The 16,034-nt window shown below is 38.9% G+C and overlaps 1 protein-coding gene across 3 annotated transcripts in view; it reads right to left on the reverse strand.

Moving 5' to 3' along the window:
* The window catches only part of CRB1 (crumbs cell polarity complex component 1), a 247,740-nt gene that overhangs the window by 129,369 nt on the left and 102,337 nt on the right, over positions 1–16,034 (reverse strand). For 2 of the 3 annotated variants that reach the window (XM_081221241.1, XM_081221242.1), the window contains exon 3: positions 9,938–10,519. The exons of the other annotated variant lie outside the window; for it this stretch is intronic. In XM_081221241.1, the coding sequence (XP_081077367.1) occupies positions 9,938–10,519 (582 nt within the window). The remainder of the gene's footprint in view (positions 1–9,937; positions 10,520–16,034) is intronic. 3 annotated transcript variants of the gene reach the window in all.

Here is a 16,034-nt window from a genome sequence, read left to right on the forward strand (position 1 = left end):
ACATAGTTTTGGAAGTCCTAGCCATGGCAACCAGAGAAGAAAAGGAAATAAAAGGAATCCAAATTGGAAAAGAAGTAGTAAAACTGTCACTGTTTGCAGATGACATGATACTATACATAGAAAATCCTGAAGATAACACCAGGAAAGTTCTAGAGCTAATCAATGAATTTGGTAAAGTTGCAAGATACAAAATTAATGCACAGAAATCTCTTGCATTCCTATACACAAACAACAAAAGATCAGAAAGAGAAATTAAGGAAACATTCCCATTTACCATCGCAACAAAAAGAATAAAATACCTGGGAATAAACCTACCTAGGGAGGCAAAAGACCTATACTCAGAAAACTATAAGATACTGACGAAAGAAATCAAAGACGACACAAACAGATGGAGAGATATACCATGTTCTTGGATTGGAAGAATCAACATTGTGAAAATGACTATACTACCCAAAGCAGTGTACAGATTCAATGCAATCCCTATTAGATTACCATTGGCATTTTTCACAGAATTAGAACAAAAAATTTTACAATTTGTGTGGGAACACAAAAGACCCCAAATAGCCAAAGCAATCTTTTTTTTTTTTTTTTTTTTTTTTTGCGGTACGTAGGCCTCTCACTGTTGTGGCCCCTCCTGCTGTGGAGCACAGGCTCCAGACGCACAGGCCCAGTGGCCATGGTTCACGGGCCCAACTCCTCCGCGGCATGTGGGATCCTCTCGGACTGGGGCACGAACCCATGTCCCCTGCATCAGCAGGCAGACTCTCAACCACTGCACCACAACGGAAGCCCCCAAAGCAATCTTGAGAAAGAAAAACAGAACTGGAGGAATAGAGCTCCCTGACTTCAGACTAAACTACAAAGCTACAGTAATCAAGACAGTATGGTATTGGCACAAAAACAGAAATATAGGTCAATGGAACAGGATAGAAAGCCCAGAGAGAAAACCATGAAGCTATGGTCACCTAATCTATGACAAAGGAGGCAAGACTATACAATGGAGGAAAGACAGTCTCTTCAATACATGGTGCTGGGAAAACTGGACAGCTACATGCAAAAGAATGAAATTGGAATGCTCCCTAACACCATACACAAAAATAAACTCAAAATGGATTAAAGACCTAAATGTAAGGCCAGACACACTGAAACACTTAGATGAAAACATAGGCAGAACACTCTTTGACATAAATCGCAGCAAGATCTTTTTGGACACACCCCCTAAAGGAATGAAAATAAAAACAAAAATAAAGAAATGGGACCTAATTAAACTTAAAAACTTTTGCACAGCAAAGGAAACCATAAACAAGAACAAAAGACAACCCTCAGAATGGGAGAAAATATTTGCAAATGAAACAACTGACAAGGGATTAATCTCCAAAATATACAAACAGCTTTAGCAGCTGAATATCAACAATACAAACAACCCAATCAAAAAATGAGCAGAAGACCTAAACAGACATTTCCCCAAAGAAGATATACAGATGGCCAAGAGGCACATGAAAAGATGCTCAACATCATTAATTATTAGAGAAATATAAACAGCAATGGTACTAGTAGCAATATTGAAGATGTTAAAATAGTGACAACAAGCATATGCATAGACTTAAATAGTTTATGAAAAAACTTTCATTACGTCATGTCATTCTCACCAGGACCCTGAGGTTAGGTGATATTATTATGCTTAGATGTTAAAATGAGGAAACAGAAGCTCAGAACTCTTGTTATTTACCAATATCAAACCACTAGAGAACATCAAAGCTGGTCCTGGAATCCCTGTCTCCTGCTAATTCCTCATATTACAGGCTAGTACCATGTATGACCATATCTCCTCTTCACTCAGCCCTGCACACCCTGCTCATAGCTGGGAAGGCACTAAGAGGAGGAGTCGGAGAGAGACAGAGTTTAGGATGGAGCACGTCATCCGTAACTACTGCCTAAACCACAAGCCAATCATCAGAGCAAACATGACGGGAGAGACATCACCCCTTTCTAAAACATCTCTGCAGTCCTTCCCCCTTGCATTCAGCTCATTGTTATTCATACAAAAATAATAATAAATGTAGCCAGAGGACAAAAGTCTCAGCTCTACATCCTGGAAGTGGTGCATCCCTGCTCCGCTCATGGTCCACTCTCTCTCTGGAGCATTTCCTGACCCTGAGCGGCATCTTCCTTTGTGCTTCCTCTGCACTCTGTTCAGAGAGAGATTGTAATTTTTGTTTACACTCCTCCTCCCTGAATAAATTTTGCCTTAGTCATCTTTATATTTCCATGGTCTGGCACAGTGTCCAGTGGCTTGCAAGGCTGTGATAAATATTTGCTGAGCAAATAGCATTTGTTATCTTGTGCACTCATTCAACACACATTTGTCAAAAGCCAGAAACTACATTTCATCATAAAAACTATTTCAAATGGCTCTAGTCCTGTGCAAAGACCTGAACAGTGTTTAATTGCCTTTACATGACACCACCAAAAGTTGGTCAGTTTAATAATTAAGAGTATATAGAAAAACAACAATTTTCCTTTGATAAAATAAAGATACAGCCTGTGAAATTCAGAATTTCTCTTTAGGCTGTTATATATTATTTTCCTTTGAGGTCTGAAAGATAATTGTTTGGGTATATTACATGGTGAGTAAAATTTGAGATATCTAGGTAGGTGCTCACAGAATCAATATTTAAGTGTTATTTAAACTGGTGTCATATATTGAGTATGTTTATATAAATATGGACTATTTATTAAAAATTATTCCTGGTAAATTGATGTAAGTTCATCAAGTTTTATGTCTTAATTTTATAATCAGGATTATATTTCAGTAAAAAAACTTTCAATAGTAGCGATAATAATATTATTTCTCATGAAATAAGATTATATTTTATAATATATAATACTTTTATTTTTCCCAGATTATTTTCATGACCATTAAATTACCCATTTGATTCATCATAGATGCTTCAAAGTGCTTTAGTTGATCAAAAATACATTTAGGTGGGCTTCCCTGGTGGTGCAGTGGTTGAGAGTCCGCCTGCCGATGCAGGGGACACGGGATCATGCCCTGCTCCGGGAAGATCCCACATGCCGCGGAGCAGCTGGGCCCGTGAGCCATGGCCGCTGAGCCTGCACGTCCGGAGCCTGTGCTCCGCAACGGGAGAGGCCACAACAGTGAGAGGCCTGCATACTGCAAAAAAAAAAAAAAAAAAAAAAAAAAAAAAAAACATTTAGGTATGATGGAACATCAAGAATAGGTTCTTAAAAAAAAAAAAAAAGAATAGGTTCTAATCTCCACACTGACTGAAATTCAAAATATGCCTTTAATAAATGCCACTGTAATTGCAGTGTCAGAGTTAGCTACCTCTTAGAATCAGAATGTGGGAGGACTACTGGAGAAAGCTCAGAGAAGAACATGAAGAATTATCAAAAAAAAAAAAAAAGCTCTGATAGGAAATTTTAAATGAGTAACCGTCATGTGATGCAGAGAAGTAGGGTAAGTTTCAGGTGTGGGTGTGAAAGACGCTGCATAACGTTATGGATATGGTTGATCCTAACTTCTAAGGAAGCCTGCATGGTTGCTAGAAATATTGTGAAGGATAGACCTGTGCTGAATAATCTGGACATACCGCCAGAGGGCAGAAGAGAGCAGGCCGGGGAAGGTGTGCTCTCATTTCGTTTGCGTGATCCGTGATCCTTCAGGGTTCATTTCTGTCCTAAATTTTAAAGGAAAAAAGGTGCTATTGTGATACTTCTCTTTCACTCTTTCCTCTCAAATAATAGTCCATTGACTTGGATTATTGTATTACTCTCCATTGGGCACCCTAATTCTACCTTAACCTCTCCCTTCAGCATATCCTCAACATAATAAGCAAAGACATTTTGTTAAAATGCAAGTCAAGGGACTTCCCTGGTGGTCCAGTGGTAAAGAGGCCGCCTTACAATGCAGGGGATGGGAGTTCAATCCCTGATCGGGGAACTAAGATCTTGGGGAACTAGGATACCATATGCTATGGGGCAACTAAGCCCACGTGCCACAACTACTGAGCCTGTGTGCCTCAACTAGAGCCCATGAGCCGCAGACTTTAGGGCCCACGCACTCTGGAACCTGTGCACCACAACTACAGAGCCCACACGACCTGGAGCCTGCGTGCCACAACTAGAGAGAAGCCCGTGCACCACAACTAGAGAGAAGCCCGTGCACCACAACGAAAGATCCCGCATGCCTCAACGAAGATCCTACGTGCTGCAACTAAGACCCAGCGCAGCCAAAAATAAATTAAACATATAAATAAAATACAAGTCAAACCATTTTAGTCTTCTGCTCAAAACTCTCCAACAAGTTTGGGATTAACAGATACTCACTATTACGTATAAAATAGATAAACAACAAGGACCTATTGTATAGCACAGGGAACTATATTCAATATCTTATAATAACCTATAATAGAAAAGAAATCAATTCACTTTCTTGTACACCTGAACCTAACACAACATTGTAAATCAACTATACTTCAACAAACATTAAAAAAAACAACTCTCCAACAACTTCCCATCTCACGTAGAGGAAGAGCCAAAGTCATTACCGTGACCTATAAGTCTCAGTAATCTGACCCTATTATGTCTCCTCTTTGTCCACTCCACTCCAATCACATAGATCTCATTGCTGCTTCTCCAACATTCCAAGGACTCTGCCTCAGGGTCTTTACATCTGCTGTTCCTCTTCCAGGGATGCTATTCCACAAGGCATTTGCCCGACTCCCTTCCTCACCTCCCTAGAACTTTATTCTCCGGTCAACTTCTCAGTGAGGCCTTCCCTGGTCATTCTACCTAAAGTTTAATCCCTAATTCCCTCTTTTTTGGTTTTACATTTTTCCACTGAGTTTATCACCACCTACCCTACTACATATTTTTACCTACCTATTACTTATTTTATACATGTCTATCTCTTCCTTCTTGAATGTAAGGGGACTTTTTCATCACTTTTCTTATTATATTTACAGAAACAAAACAATGCCTGACACATTGCAGGGACTCAATATATACATATGTGCTTGTTCACTAAATTAATGACTGAATGAATTCAACAAACATTTATTTTTACCCATATCATTTATCTGGAACTGTTTCCAGTAATAAATAGTATATATACATATGTATACACTGTATATATAAAATAAATATATAAGTATGTAAAATAAAATATATAAAATAAAATATAAATATATTAAAATATACATATAACTACTCTGTGTTGACTCTTTTTTCCTCGTCTCATAAAGTTTGTGAAATAAGAATCAAGGATGCCACATGAGAATCCACGTAATTGTCTACATCGGTGGTTCTCAAAGTGTGGTCCCCAAACTAGCAGCATCAGCATCGCCTGGGAACTTGCTATAAATGCAGTTCTTGGACCCCATCTCAGATCTATTGAATCGGAAACTGTACTTTAATAGTGAGTCTGTTGCATGCTAAAGTTTGAGAACCACTGGTAGAGATTATAAATTCATTAAGCTGGAAATGGCAATTGAACTTTTAATGCATTCTCATTTTCGTATTAGGGATTTCAAGTTTTTTGTTGGTAAAATAAGTTTGGAAATATTCCGGCTTTGATAAATGTCAGCGAGTCTTCTTCCTAGGGATGGTACACCTACTCTTCCCTTACATGCCTATACCCCTCCTCCAGGTCTGGTCCTAATGTCTTACACCTGGTCTTGCAATGGCTTTCTAACTAGTCTCCATGTGCTAACTGGTCTCCGTATACTAAGACATTTTCTTGAATATAAAGTGAATTTCTTCATATATTTTTGTTTCTGAAATAGAGATTGATCTTACAGTCGATAAGTACATTTAATATAGTGTTTTTTCTTATTTCCCAAAAGACTATTTTTATACCAAAGATCTGTTTTACAGTTGAGGAACTAAGATATTTTCCTATACTGTTTTGCTTCACCGTGCATCCAACTGGCCTTCCCCCTGCCCTCCTGTAGCTCTATTCTTCTCATGTTCAGGCATTTTAACGTGAAAAATGTTCATTAGTCAATCGGGCTAATTCTAACGAAGACTTCAATTACAGAATGATTCATTTCAAGTCCTTTAACTAAAAGCAGTCAAATGCTCAAAGCTAACATTCTTTTCATTAAAAAAAAGTTGGCCGCTGTTCGCTTTCAGCTGAAACGGAGTTTTTGCTTACGCAGCGCAGATTCCCGCCGGGCACCTTGAGCGCCTCTTGGAGCCGGAGCCCGCTGCTGTAGCTTGTGAATCACCTGGCAGGAGGGCGCAGAGCGGAGGAGCCCCGCAGGGTGAACCCTCTCTCCAAGTGCTACCACTCTTTCCTCTCCTGCCTCCCTGTCTTTGAAAATTTATTGAGTTTTCTGGCTGTGCTGCTCAGAGGCACGCGGGCTTTTTCCTGTAAGCCGGGTTCTTTATGATCACTCTAAATTTGGACATGGCCCGCGACAGCTCGGGCCTGCGATATAGTTTCCGGGATGCGTCAGGAGGGCCGGGGCGAGCCGGAGCCTCCGCGAACCGGTGCTGAGGGCCGAGGGCTTTCTTCTGTCCTTTTCAGCTGCAGCTTTTTCCCTGATTCTATAGACCTTCTTTGGGTTTCTCATTAATTGGCCTGAGCTGCCATGAACACTGGCAACCACAGGACAGCGCCAAAAAAACAAGCTTCCTTGAGGGTCTAAAGGTTGGGACTGTGCAAGAAAAGTTTCCAGTTAGGTTCACATAAACTTAATTTCTGGCTCCCAGCCTGGCTGTGCATTAGAACCATCAGCTAAATGTGGTTCTCGGGAGGCAGAAACGAGCACCTCTGGCTCAGAGCTCCGTGGGGAGTTGCTCCTGTGCAGTCAGGCCTGAGAACCACGGAGGAGATCCCAGATGCAGGCTACCTCACTGTGGGAGGAGACTGGTGATCAAGCCTAAACCACATCTTTCTCTCTGAACAAGCCTACCCAGCTAATAATAGACCTGGTTCTTACTGCCTTCTGAGTCATTCACTGAAATGCTGTTTGCAGGTAAGTTGTATATATGTCCCTTGAAAAGCTGAAATAATAAAATGTAGCTAATTTCTTGGAAAACAAAAGGAGAACATATTTAAATAGGGAACAACACTTTTATATCAGGGTTTGGGCAAGGGAAGTGTCCTCATTGTGGACTCTGTGTGTTTTAGTGAGGAAAAGGCATCGATTCTTATTAGGCCCAGCAGGGATATGATGCAGCCACAGGATACATTAATTTATTGCACAGTGAAATGCCTTATGATGGAGTTTTACTACATTTCACATTTGGGACACACCTTTGACATCTTTTATGCCTAAATTTAAACCACTTAAAAGATTCATTACAATCCAATTAAATTAAAATGTAAACGTAAAAACACGTAGACTGTAAAACGTAATTTTTCAAGCTGTGTTTCTGCAATTATAAGACTGTTTCAGAAAAACTGTAGTTAAAATGGCTGAAACATTTGATCTCACATCTATTCCTTTTAGTCACCATTCAGGATATTGTATTAGGAGCAGGAAACCGAAGATATTATCTTAGTAAACTATAGTGGTTTTTAAATGTGACCTTTATAAACAGAAGCAATCCCAAACCAGCCCTACAAAAATTTACTTCTCATTTTTATTCAAAAATTAATAAAATTGATTTTGGTGGTGAGCACACTGTAGTGTATACAAAAGTAGAAATATAATGCTGTTTCTATGAAACATATAATGTTAAAAATCAACGGCACCTCAATAAAAACATTTTTTAAACTTAATAATTGAAATCAATTGCTATAACTCAATTAAAAGAATGAATATGATAGTATGGCATATGAACAAGGGTTTTTTTCATGTAGAAGTACTGTTCTATAAGCTCCTTTAGTACGCCCCATAACTTTTAGCATAGTATTGGTAATTCAGAGGCACTCAACAAAATAATTTTCCACTTGACACAAGCATTCTACCATCATAAAATAGGCATAAAGTAAAAGAGAAAGTAAAATCTAGTTTAATATCTGTTCATTATACATCAGTTTCATTACTAGGAAGGGTGCCCAGAAAGATAAGGAAGAATTAATTAGAACAATTCACTAACAGTTTATTAAGCCACCATTATTCACTGCGCTGAGTACTACTCTTTTTGATTCACTAACTTAATATAATAAACACCCCCAAAGTATTGATGAATTAAAGAACAAATATAAGAAATGACTTCTTTCAAAACTAACACTTTAGTGGGAGGAGACAAAAACACAGATCTCTCAAGAAGAGGAGAGAATACAGGAAGTTCTTTAATAGAGGTGCAAACTACTATGGAAGTAATAAATAACCATAATTACTACATAGCTACTAGTAAGTCAGAAATACTTCTTGAGTTGGGTGGTGAACTGAGGATTGAAAGTAAAGAAGAACTTCACAGAGTAGATATTGTGAATCGAGGAAGGGCCTTCCAGAAGGATGGAAGCCACTAGAATAAAGAGTGAAGATGCCTTGAGGAAATAGAATGCTTTGGTGGAATGGTGGGTGGAGATATGACCCATAAGTAAGGGACAAATTATGGAGGGGTTTTAGTGAGACATTAAACTTGGTCTCTATGTAGTGGGGAGCTCTCAAGTTCCTTCAGAAGGGAACAGCAGAGCCAGGTCTATTTTAGAAGGATTATTTTGGAGGCATTGTTCAGAACCAGTTGGGGAAGATAAGAGTCTGGAGAATGTACTGTGCTTCACACAAGAGATCTGACGGCATGAGGCAAGGCACTGGTAACAGAGTGGATGAGCTCAATTTGGGAGACCTCCTGGATGTCAAAACAACAGAATTTGAAGATTAGCTGTAGGTGAAGGTCAAGGGAGAGGGAGAAAATTTTATATCAGAGCCACTAGGGATAAGTCTACTTTGTAAAATAGACATTTCTAGAATCTGTAATATTAGCAAAATGATCCTGGAGGGGTCTGGTACAAATTTTGAAGGGGAATATTTTTTAAATAATTAGATTACTTAGCATACTTGGAAAAAGAATGACAAGACCAAGAAGTAAGTGCCAAAGGGTTGGGAAAAGGCAAGTTGAAAGCCAAATACCCCAGGAGGCTACAAAAGTGGCACGAACTAAGGGAAAAAGAGGCATAACAGGAGAATGATGTCACAGAGCTAGTAGTTAGGAAGCCCAGGAAAGTGGTGAGCAGAAGTTAGAACGAACATGAGAAAGCAAAGACCCCTTAGATTAGATGGAAAATCCAGAGTAAAACGGTGTAAGGAAGATGGTTGGCATGAAAAACTGACCTAAATGGGCAGCTGACTCAGGAGAATGGCGGGAGGGGGGAGGAATGCAGACCGAGCGTGAGGATAATGAACAGCATGTAGCCTTGTAATGAATGAGCTGCTTGTTACTCTATTATTAAATCAACATCAGCAGAAACTTTGTGAATAGTTATGAGGGACTATTACTTGCTATTTCCAAGAGATTCAACAAGAAGTGACTTCTTTATGAGTAAACTCATGACTTATCCGCCATGCTCCGTCAGCCTTGCTATCCTTGGTGTGTTTATCACACTTCGACACTAGAAACCCATCCACCCATATCCATCCTGTGGCCTGCCCCCACCAGGCTGCGGTGGCAGGAGAGGGCACATGTTAGGTTAGCTAGGACGAAGGGCATCTGCTCTGCTGGGGAGCCTGTACTGCCCGGACCCGGAAGGCTAGGTCCTGCAGAGCCCACTAATTCTAGGCTAAATCTATGTTTTAAAGAGTGTAGGACTCCATTTAAAACAACGACAGTGACAGTACACAAATGCTTAAGCTCAGTGGATTTTTAGTAGTTTAGGAAGCTTTCTATCTGTTGATGAGTTCCTGTCAAGGCCATTTTCATAAGCAGTTGGATGGGACATAATAGGTCACTTCTGCTTCTGTCACATTAAAGAGAAAGCTAATTACATCATCTGGGATTCGAGTGGAATCACACTTACCGGAGTAATCGTGGGGACAGATGCAAGTGTACCGTCCTATCTCGTTGAGGCACGTGGCCTCGTTCTTGCAGGGGTCTGACACACACTCGTCCACTTCCAAGTCGCAGTGCCTGCCTTGATAGCCTGGGACACAGAAGCAGGAGTAGCCATTGATTCCGTCCTGGCACACAGCACCGTTGTGGCAGGGGCTGGACGCACACTCATCGTGGTCCAGCTCACAGAATCTTCCGGAATATCCAGCAGGGCAGATGCACACAGGGTGCACAGGGTCCTGATGGCAAAAGCCTCCGTGTTGGCAGGAGTTGGTGCCACAGGGAGCAATGGCCGTGTCACAGTTGGTCCCACTGTACCCAGTAGGACATCTGCACAGAAACCTCCTCTGTCCTGGGACACTCACACAAGTGGCATTTCCTGGACAGGGACTGGAGAAGCAAGGGTCTTTCTCATGGTCACAGTCTTTGTCCAAATTAATGGCCGTGCCTGAACAATGGCAACTGCCGTCTTTTGAAAAATCCTTGCATGTAGAATTGTTCTGGCAAGAATTTGAGAGGCACTTGGTGTCATTTTTATTGCAAAAGGAATCTACAAGGAAATAAAAAAACATCAGAACGAAGCTTACAAATAAATGGTGGACAATAAATTAAAGAAGTTTCTTCTTTCTGCTCTTCATGCATCTCAAAGAAACTCAATGAAATACAAAATTGACTGCATTCTGGTGATGAATTTGTCAAATTTGTCTAATAATGACTTTTGTCATTAATGATGATTTGTCTTTTTTTTTCATATAGCTGCTAATAAGAAACAAAAATGGCTGGTTTCAGATTCTTTGCTTCTCCTGCATTTTCCTTTCTCAGGTATAAGTGCTGTTGAGCAATGGGGTGACTTGTTAAATTGTCCCATAAACCCCAAATTTTGAAATTCACATTCTCTCATGGAGAATTTTGGGGGTATACTGAGAGATGAGATACAAAATTGTCTCTGAATATACGAACTGAAACTAATATTTGAATGAATACTATACTTTGGCTTATGACTGTTTATCACAATCACCATTTATGCTCTAAAAAGAAAAGCATAGAAAAGTGAAAACATAAAAATAAAAGAAAATACCAACTATTTGTGGAAGGTCTACTCTGTACCAAGCACGTCAGGTGTTTCACAGATATTATTTATAATCCTCACAGCAACACAATATTGTGTACATCTTAAAGATGACAGATTAAGTCCCACTGCAAGGAAGCAGATGTTGTAAAGTTTATGGACCTTCAATTTTCTGAAAGCTTCTCTGTTCTAGGGATACATTTCTAAAATTCTAATTGGAATGATAACCTGCAAGAAAGCAAAAATTCTATGATTCTTTTCCAAATTCATTGGCTATCTGCATGTGTACAAAGTTTCCCTGAATTTACACACATTATGATCACAGAGAATCTTTATGATTTGGCAACTCAATTGCATCAGCTCACAAAACACTGTCTTTTGCATGTGGATTTATCTAATACATCATTCTCTTATTTTTACTTCCTGTCTCACAATATTACTCACTAATATAATAGTGGGTAAGAGTACAGGCTTATAATTTCAAAAATTACAAAATGAATAGTTTGCTCTTATGAGACATAAATCAACTACTGTCAGAAGAAAATAGCATGTAAACTTTGGTAAATAGGTATAATGATAAATCTCTTCCCTCTCTTCCTGCAGAAAGAGAAGTGTTTTTTTTTTAATGTCTTTATTGGAGTATAATTGCTTTACAATTTTGGGTTAGATTCTGCTGTATAACAAAGTGAATCAGCTATACGTACACATATATCCCCATATCCCCTCCCTCTTGCATCTCTCTCCTTCCCACCCTCCCTATCCCACCCCTCTAGGTGGTCACAAAGCACCGAGCTGATCTCCCTGTTCTATGCAGCTGCTTCCCGCTAGCTATCTATTTTACATTTGGTAGTGTATATATGTCCATGCCACACTCTCACTTCATCCCAGCTTACCCTTCCCCCTCCCCATCTCCTCAAGTCCATTCTCTATGTCTGCGTCTTTATTCCTGTCCTGCCCCTAGGTTCTTCAGAACCATTTTTATTTTTTTTAGATTCCATATATATGCGTTAGCATACAGTACTTGTTTTTCTCTTTCTGACTTACTTCACTCTGTATGACAGACTCTAAGTCCATCCACCTCACTACAAATAACTCAAGTTCATTTCCTTTTATGGCTGAGTAATATTCCATTGTATATATGTGCCACATCTTCTTTATCCATTCATCTGTTGATGGACACTTAGGTTGCTTCCAGCTCCGGGCTATTGTAAATAGGGCTGCAATGAACATTGTAGTACATCACTCTTTTTGAATTATGGTTTTCTCAGGGTATATGCCCAGTAGTGGGATTGCTGGGTCATATGGTAGTTCCATTTTTAGTTTTTTAAGGAACCTCCATACTGTTCTCCATAGTGGCTGTATCAATTTACATTCCCACCAACAGTGCAAGAGGGTTCCCTTTTCTCCAAACCCTTTCCAGCATTTATTGTTTGTAGATTTTTTGATGATGGTCATTCTGACTGGTGTGAGATGATATCTCATTGTAGTTTTGATTTGCATTTCTCTAATGATTAATGATGTTGAGCATTCTTTCATGTGTTTGTTGGCAATCTGTATATCTTCTTTAGAGAAATGTCTATTTAGGTCTTCTGCTCATTTTTGGATTGGGTTGTTTGTTTTTTTGATATTGAGCTGCATGAGCTGCTTGTAAATTTTGGAGATTAATCCTTTGTCAGTTGCTTCATTTGCAAATATTTTCTCCCCTTCTGAGGGTTGTCTTTTCATCTTATTTATGTTTTCCTTTGCTGTGCAAAAGCTTTGACGTTTCATTAGGTCCCATTTGTTTATTTTTGTTTTTACTTCCATTTCTCTAGGAGGTGGGTCAAAAAGGATCTTGCTGTGATTTATGTCATAGAGTCTTCTGTCTATGTTTTCCTCTAAGTGTTTTATAGTGTCTGGCCTTAAATTTAGGTCGTTAATCCATTTTGAGTTTAGAGTAGTTGTTCTTTTTAATGTCATCTGGCCACCAACTGGGTGATGAGAAGATGGAGAAGATAATGATTGACACAAGAGTGAGAAGATTTTCACAATTATCTTCCGTGGAGTCTTTCTGGCAGCCGACAGTTTTCCTCCAGTGCCTGAGCACAGAAGATTAACATATGCTTATATGTTATCAGGAGGGTTGAGCTGAGAGCAAACCTTTTCTAGTCCCTATGGAAAAACTCAACTAATCATCCTTTCATCCTTTTTTTTTTTTTTTTTTTTGCGGTACGCGGGCCTCTCACCGCTGTGGCCTCTCCCGCTGCGGAACACAGGCCCCGGACGCGCAGGCCCAGCGGCCATGGTCCACGGGCCCAGCCGCTCCGCGGCACATGGGATCCCCCCGGACCAGGGCACGAACCAGTATCCCCTGCATCGGCAGGCGGACTCTCAACCACTGCGCCACCAGGGAGGCCCTCCTTTCATCCTTTTACTATAGTGTTTTGTTTTTTTTTTTTAGGTGCTGGTTTTCCAATCCCATCTTCAAATGTATGACTGGCTTCTAGTTGTTCGTGTCTTAGCTACAATGTCACTTCCTGAGAAAAGCTTTCTCTGAACTCCTTTTCTAAACCTTTATTGTTTTGCTTTCTAATACATATGAAATGTTCTTATTTCTTTGTGTGTATGTTTGTTTTCTGTTTTCCTCATTACAATCTTAGCTCCATGGAGGAAAGGGGAAGACCTTGTCTCTGGTATTTCCTGGGTCTATAACATTACCTGTCACATTGTAGGTGCTCAGTACATACTTACTGGAAGAAAGGGGAGAAATGTCACCACAGAAACATGGAAGGAAGAGTGCTGTGTGATCACAGGGCCCAGGGCAAATGTACCAGGGAACACCTCACTGAAGAAAAGGTACTTGAGATGTCTTTTTAAATGAATGCAAGTGAAGGAAGGGTATTATTTTCAGAAGAAAGAAAAAAAACATGAGAGGTACTGGCATTCTCTGCCAATAGTATGAAAAGTATGAGGGTGTAGGGCAGAGAATAGGGAGGAAAAATGAAGAGATATTTAATAGTTCAAACATTTGGGAGTACTTAAAGTTCTTGTGTCCAAACTGAAAAAAGATAATCAAATATTACAAGTCTGCTCTCTTAACTCCCACCGTCAAGGGCTTATTAGGAAATTATGTTTTTGATTTTGTTCTGTTTTGTTTCATTTTGTTAGTGGTAATGGTGATGGTTTTTTCCTTCTTCAAAAATCAAGTATCTTCATTTAAGCCATGAATTGAAGCATTTGTGTGGAAAAACACACAGCAAAGAAATTAGCATTTATATCCAAGGCCTTTACAGTACAATTTAAAAAATAAATTTCTAACAACATTTGTGTAAAACATTTAACAGATGCAAAACTAAGTTTTATAAGGAATAAGTCATTTGCACAGGGTCATAGAGAGGTGGGATTTGAACCTCTGGTTTGTCTGATTCCAAAGTCCATTTCTTTTTACTGCATTATTTTAGAAGTTAGGATAATTTGGATAGAGTTTCCTACTTAACCATGGTGATATTCACATAACTGTTACTTCTGCTGCCTTCCAAACCCCATGAAAGACCTAAAGGAATGGCAAATAAGCACAATGAAAAATGGTCAACATCATTGGGGAAACAGAAATTTAAAACAGTATGACTACACACGCATTTGAACGGCTAAATGACAAAGATTGACAATACCAAGTGTTGGGAATGTGGAGAAAATGGAACTCTCCTTCATGCCCTCTTTATTATAACAGATCTTTCTTGTCTATGTATTAATAATTGTATTAGTCTTTCAAATAGTGGACTTTGTAGAGTTTGTTTATACTATCTTTTCTGCCCTATACATTTCTGCTTTTGCCTTATTTTCTTAATTTTTCTGTCTTTGGATTTAACTTGCTGTTTACTTTTTCAGATTTTTTCTAATTTATTAAGTTAAGACTAAATGTTTTTTCTCTAAAAACACAGCTTTACTGTGTTGCTTACAATTTCTTTTCATTATATTCAAACTGTTTTCTGATTTCCATTGTGAGTTCTTCTTTGCCCCATGGAAAATCTACAAGAATCAATTAGATCAAGTTTGTTAATTGTGTTATTTAGAGCTTCTATAACAGTACTCATTTTTTTCTACTTTTTCTCTGTTGAGATTGATGCATTAAAACCTCCCATAGTGATTATAAATTTTCTATTTCTCTTTTTAGTTCTGACAATTTTCACTTTTATATTCTGAAGCAATGTTTTTATGTTCATAGAAATTCCGAATGGTTACATCATCCTGCTGGTTTGACCCCAGTGTGTTCATAAAATATCCTTTTTTGTCCTTAATAGTGCATCATACCTTAAAAGACTACTTTTATCATTATTAATATTGCTATATCAGTTACATACATTGCCGGGGGAAATTCAAAATGGTGTAGCCACTTTGGAAAACAGTTTTGAAGTGTCTTCTAAATTTAAACATACATTGACCATGTAACCCAGCAATCCCACACCTAGGTATTTCCCCCAAGAGAAATGAAAACATAGTGCCCATAAAAAAAGTTGCTTGCAAAATTCTTAACAACCTTATTCATAATGTCCAACACTGGAAAAAACCCAAATGTTCATCAACTGGTAAATAAATTTTAATATATCATATATTGGACTACTACTGAGGAATATAAAGAAACAAATTATGAATCCACAGAATAACATGAAGGAATCTCTGAAGTATTATGTTAAGTGAAAAAGCCAGACCTGCTGTATGATTCCATTTTTATGACATTCCAGAGAAGGCACAATTATAACACTGGAAGCAGTTCAGTGGTCACCAGGGAATGGAAGTGGTTGAAAGGACTTAATGCAAAGGGGCATAAAGGAATTTTCATGGAAACATTCTGTATGGTGATTGTGCTGGTAGTTACTGATAGTATGCATTTGCCACTTAAAAGTGGTGAATTTTATTGTATGTAAATTATACCTCAATAAATCAGACCCCCCCAAATCTTAAAATAATACAGAAAGGAATAAGTCATCATAAACTTACAAGAGCCAGGACAGAGGTT

This window comes from Mesoplodon bidens (genome assembly GCF_964165515.1).
Source record: "Mesoplodon bidens genome assembly, chromosome: 2".
Classification (NCBI taxonomy): domain Eukaryota; kingdom Metazoa; phylum Chordata; class Mammalia; order Artiodactyla; family Ziphiidae; genus Mesoplodon; species Mesoplodon bidens.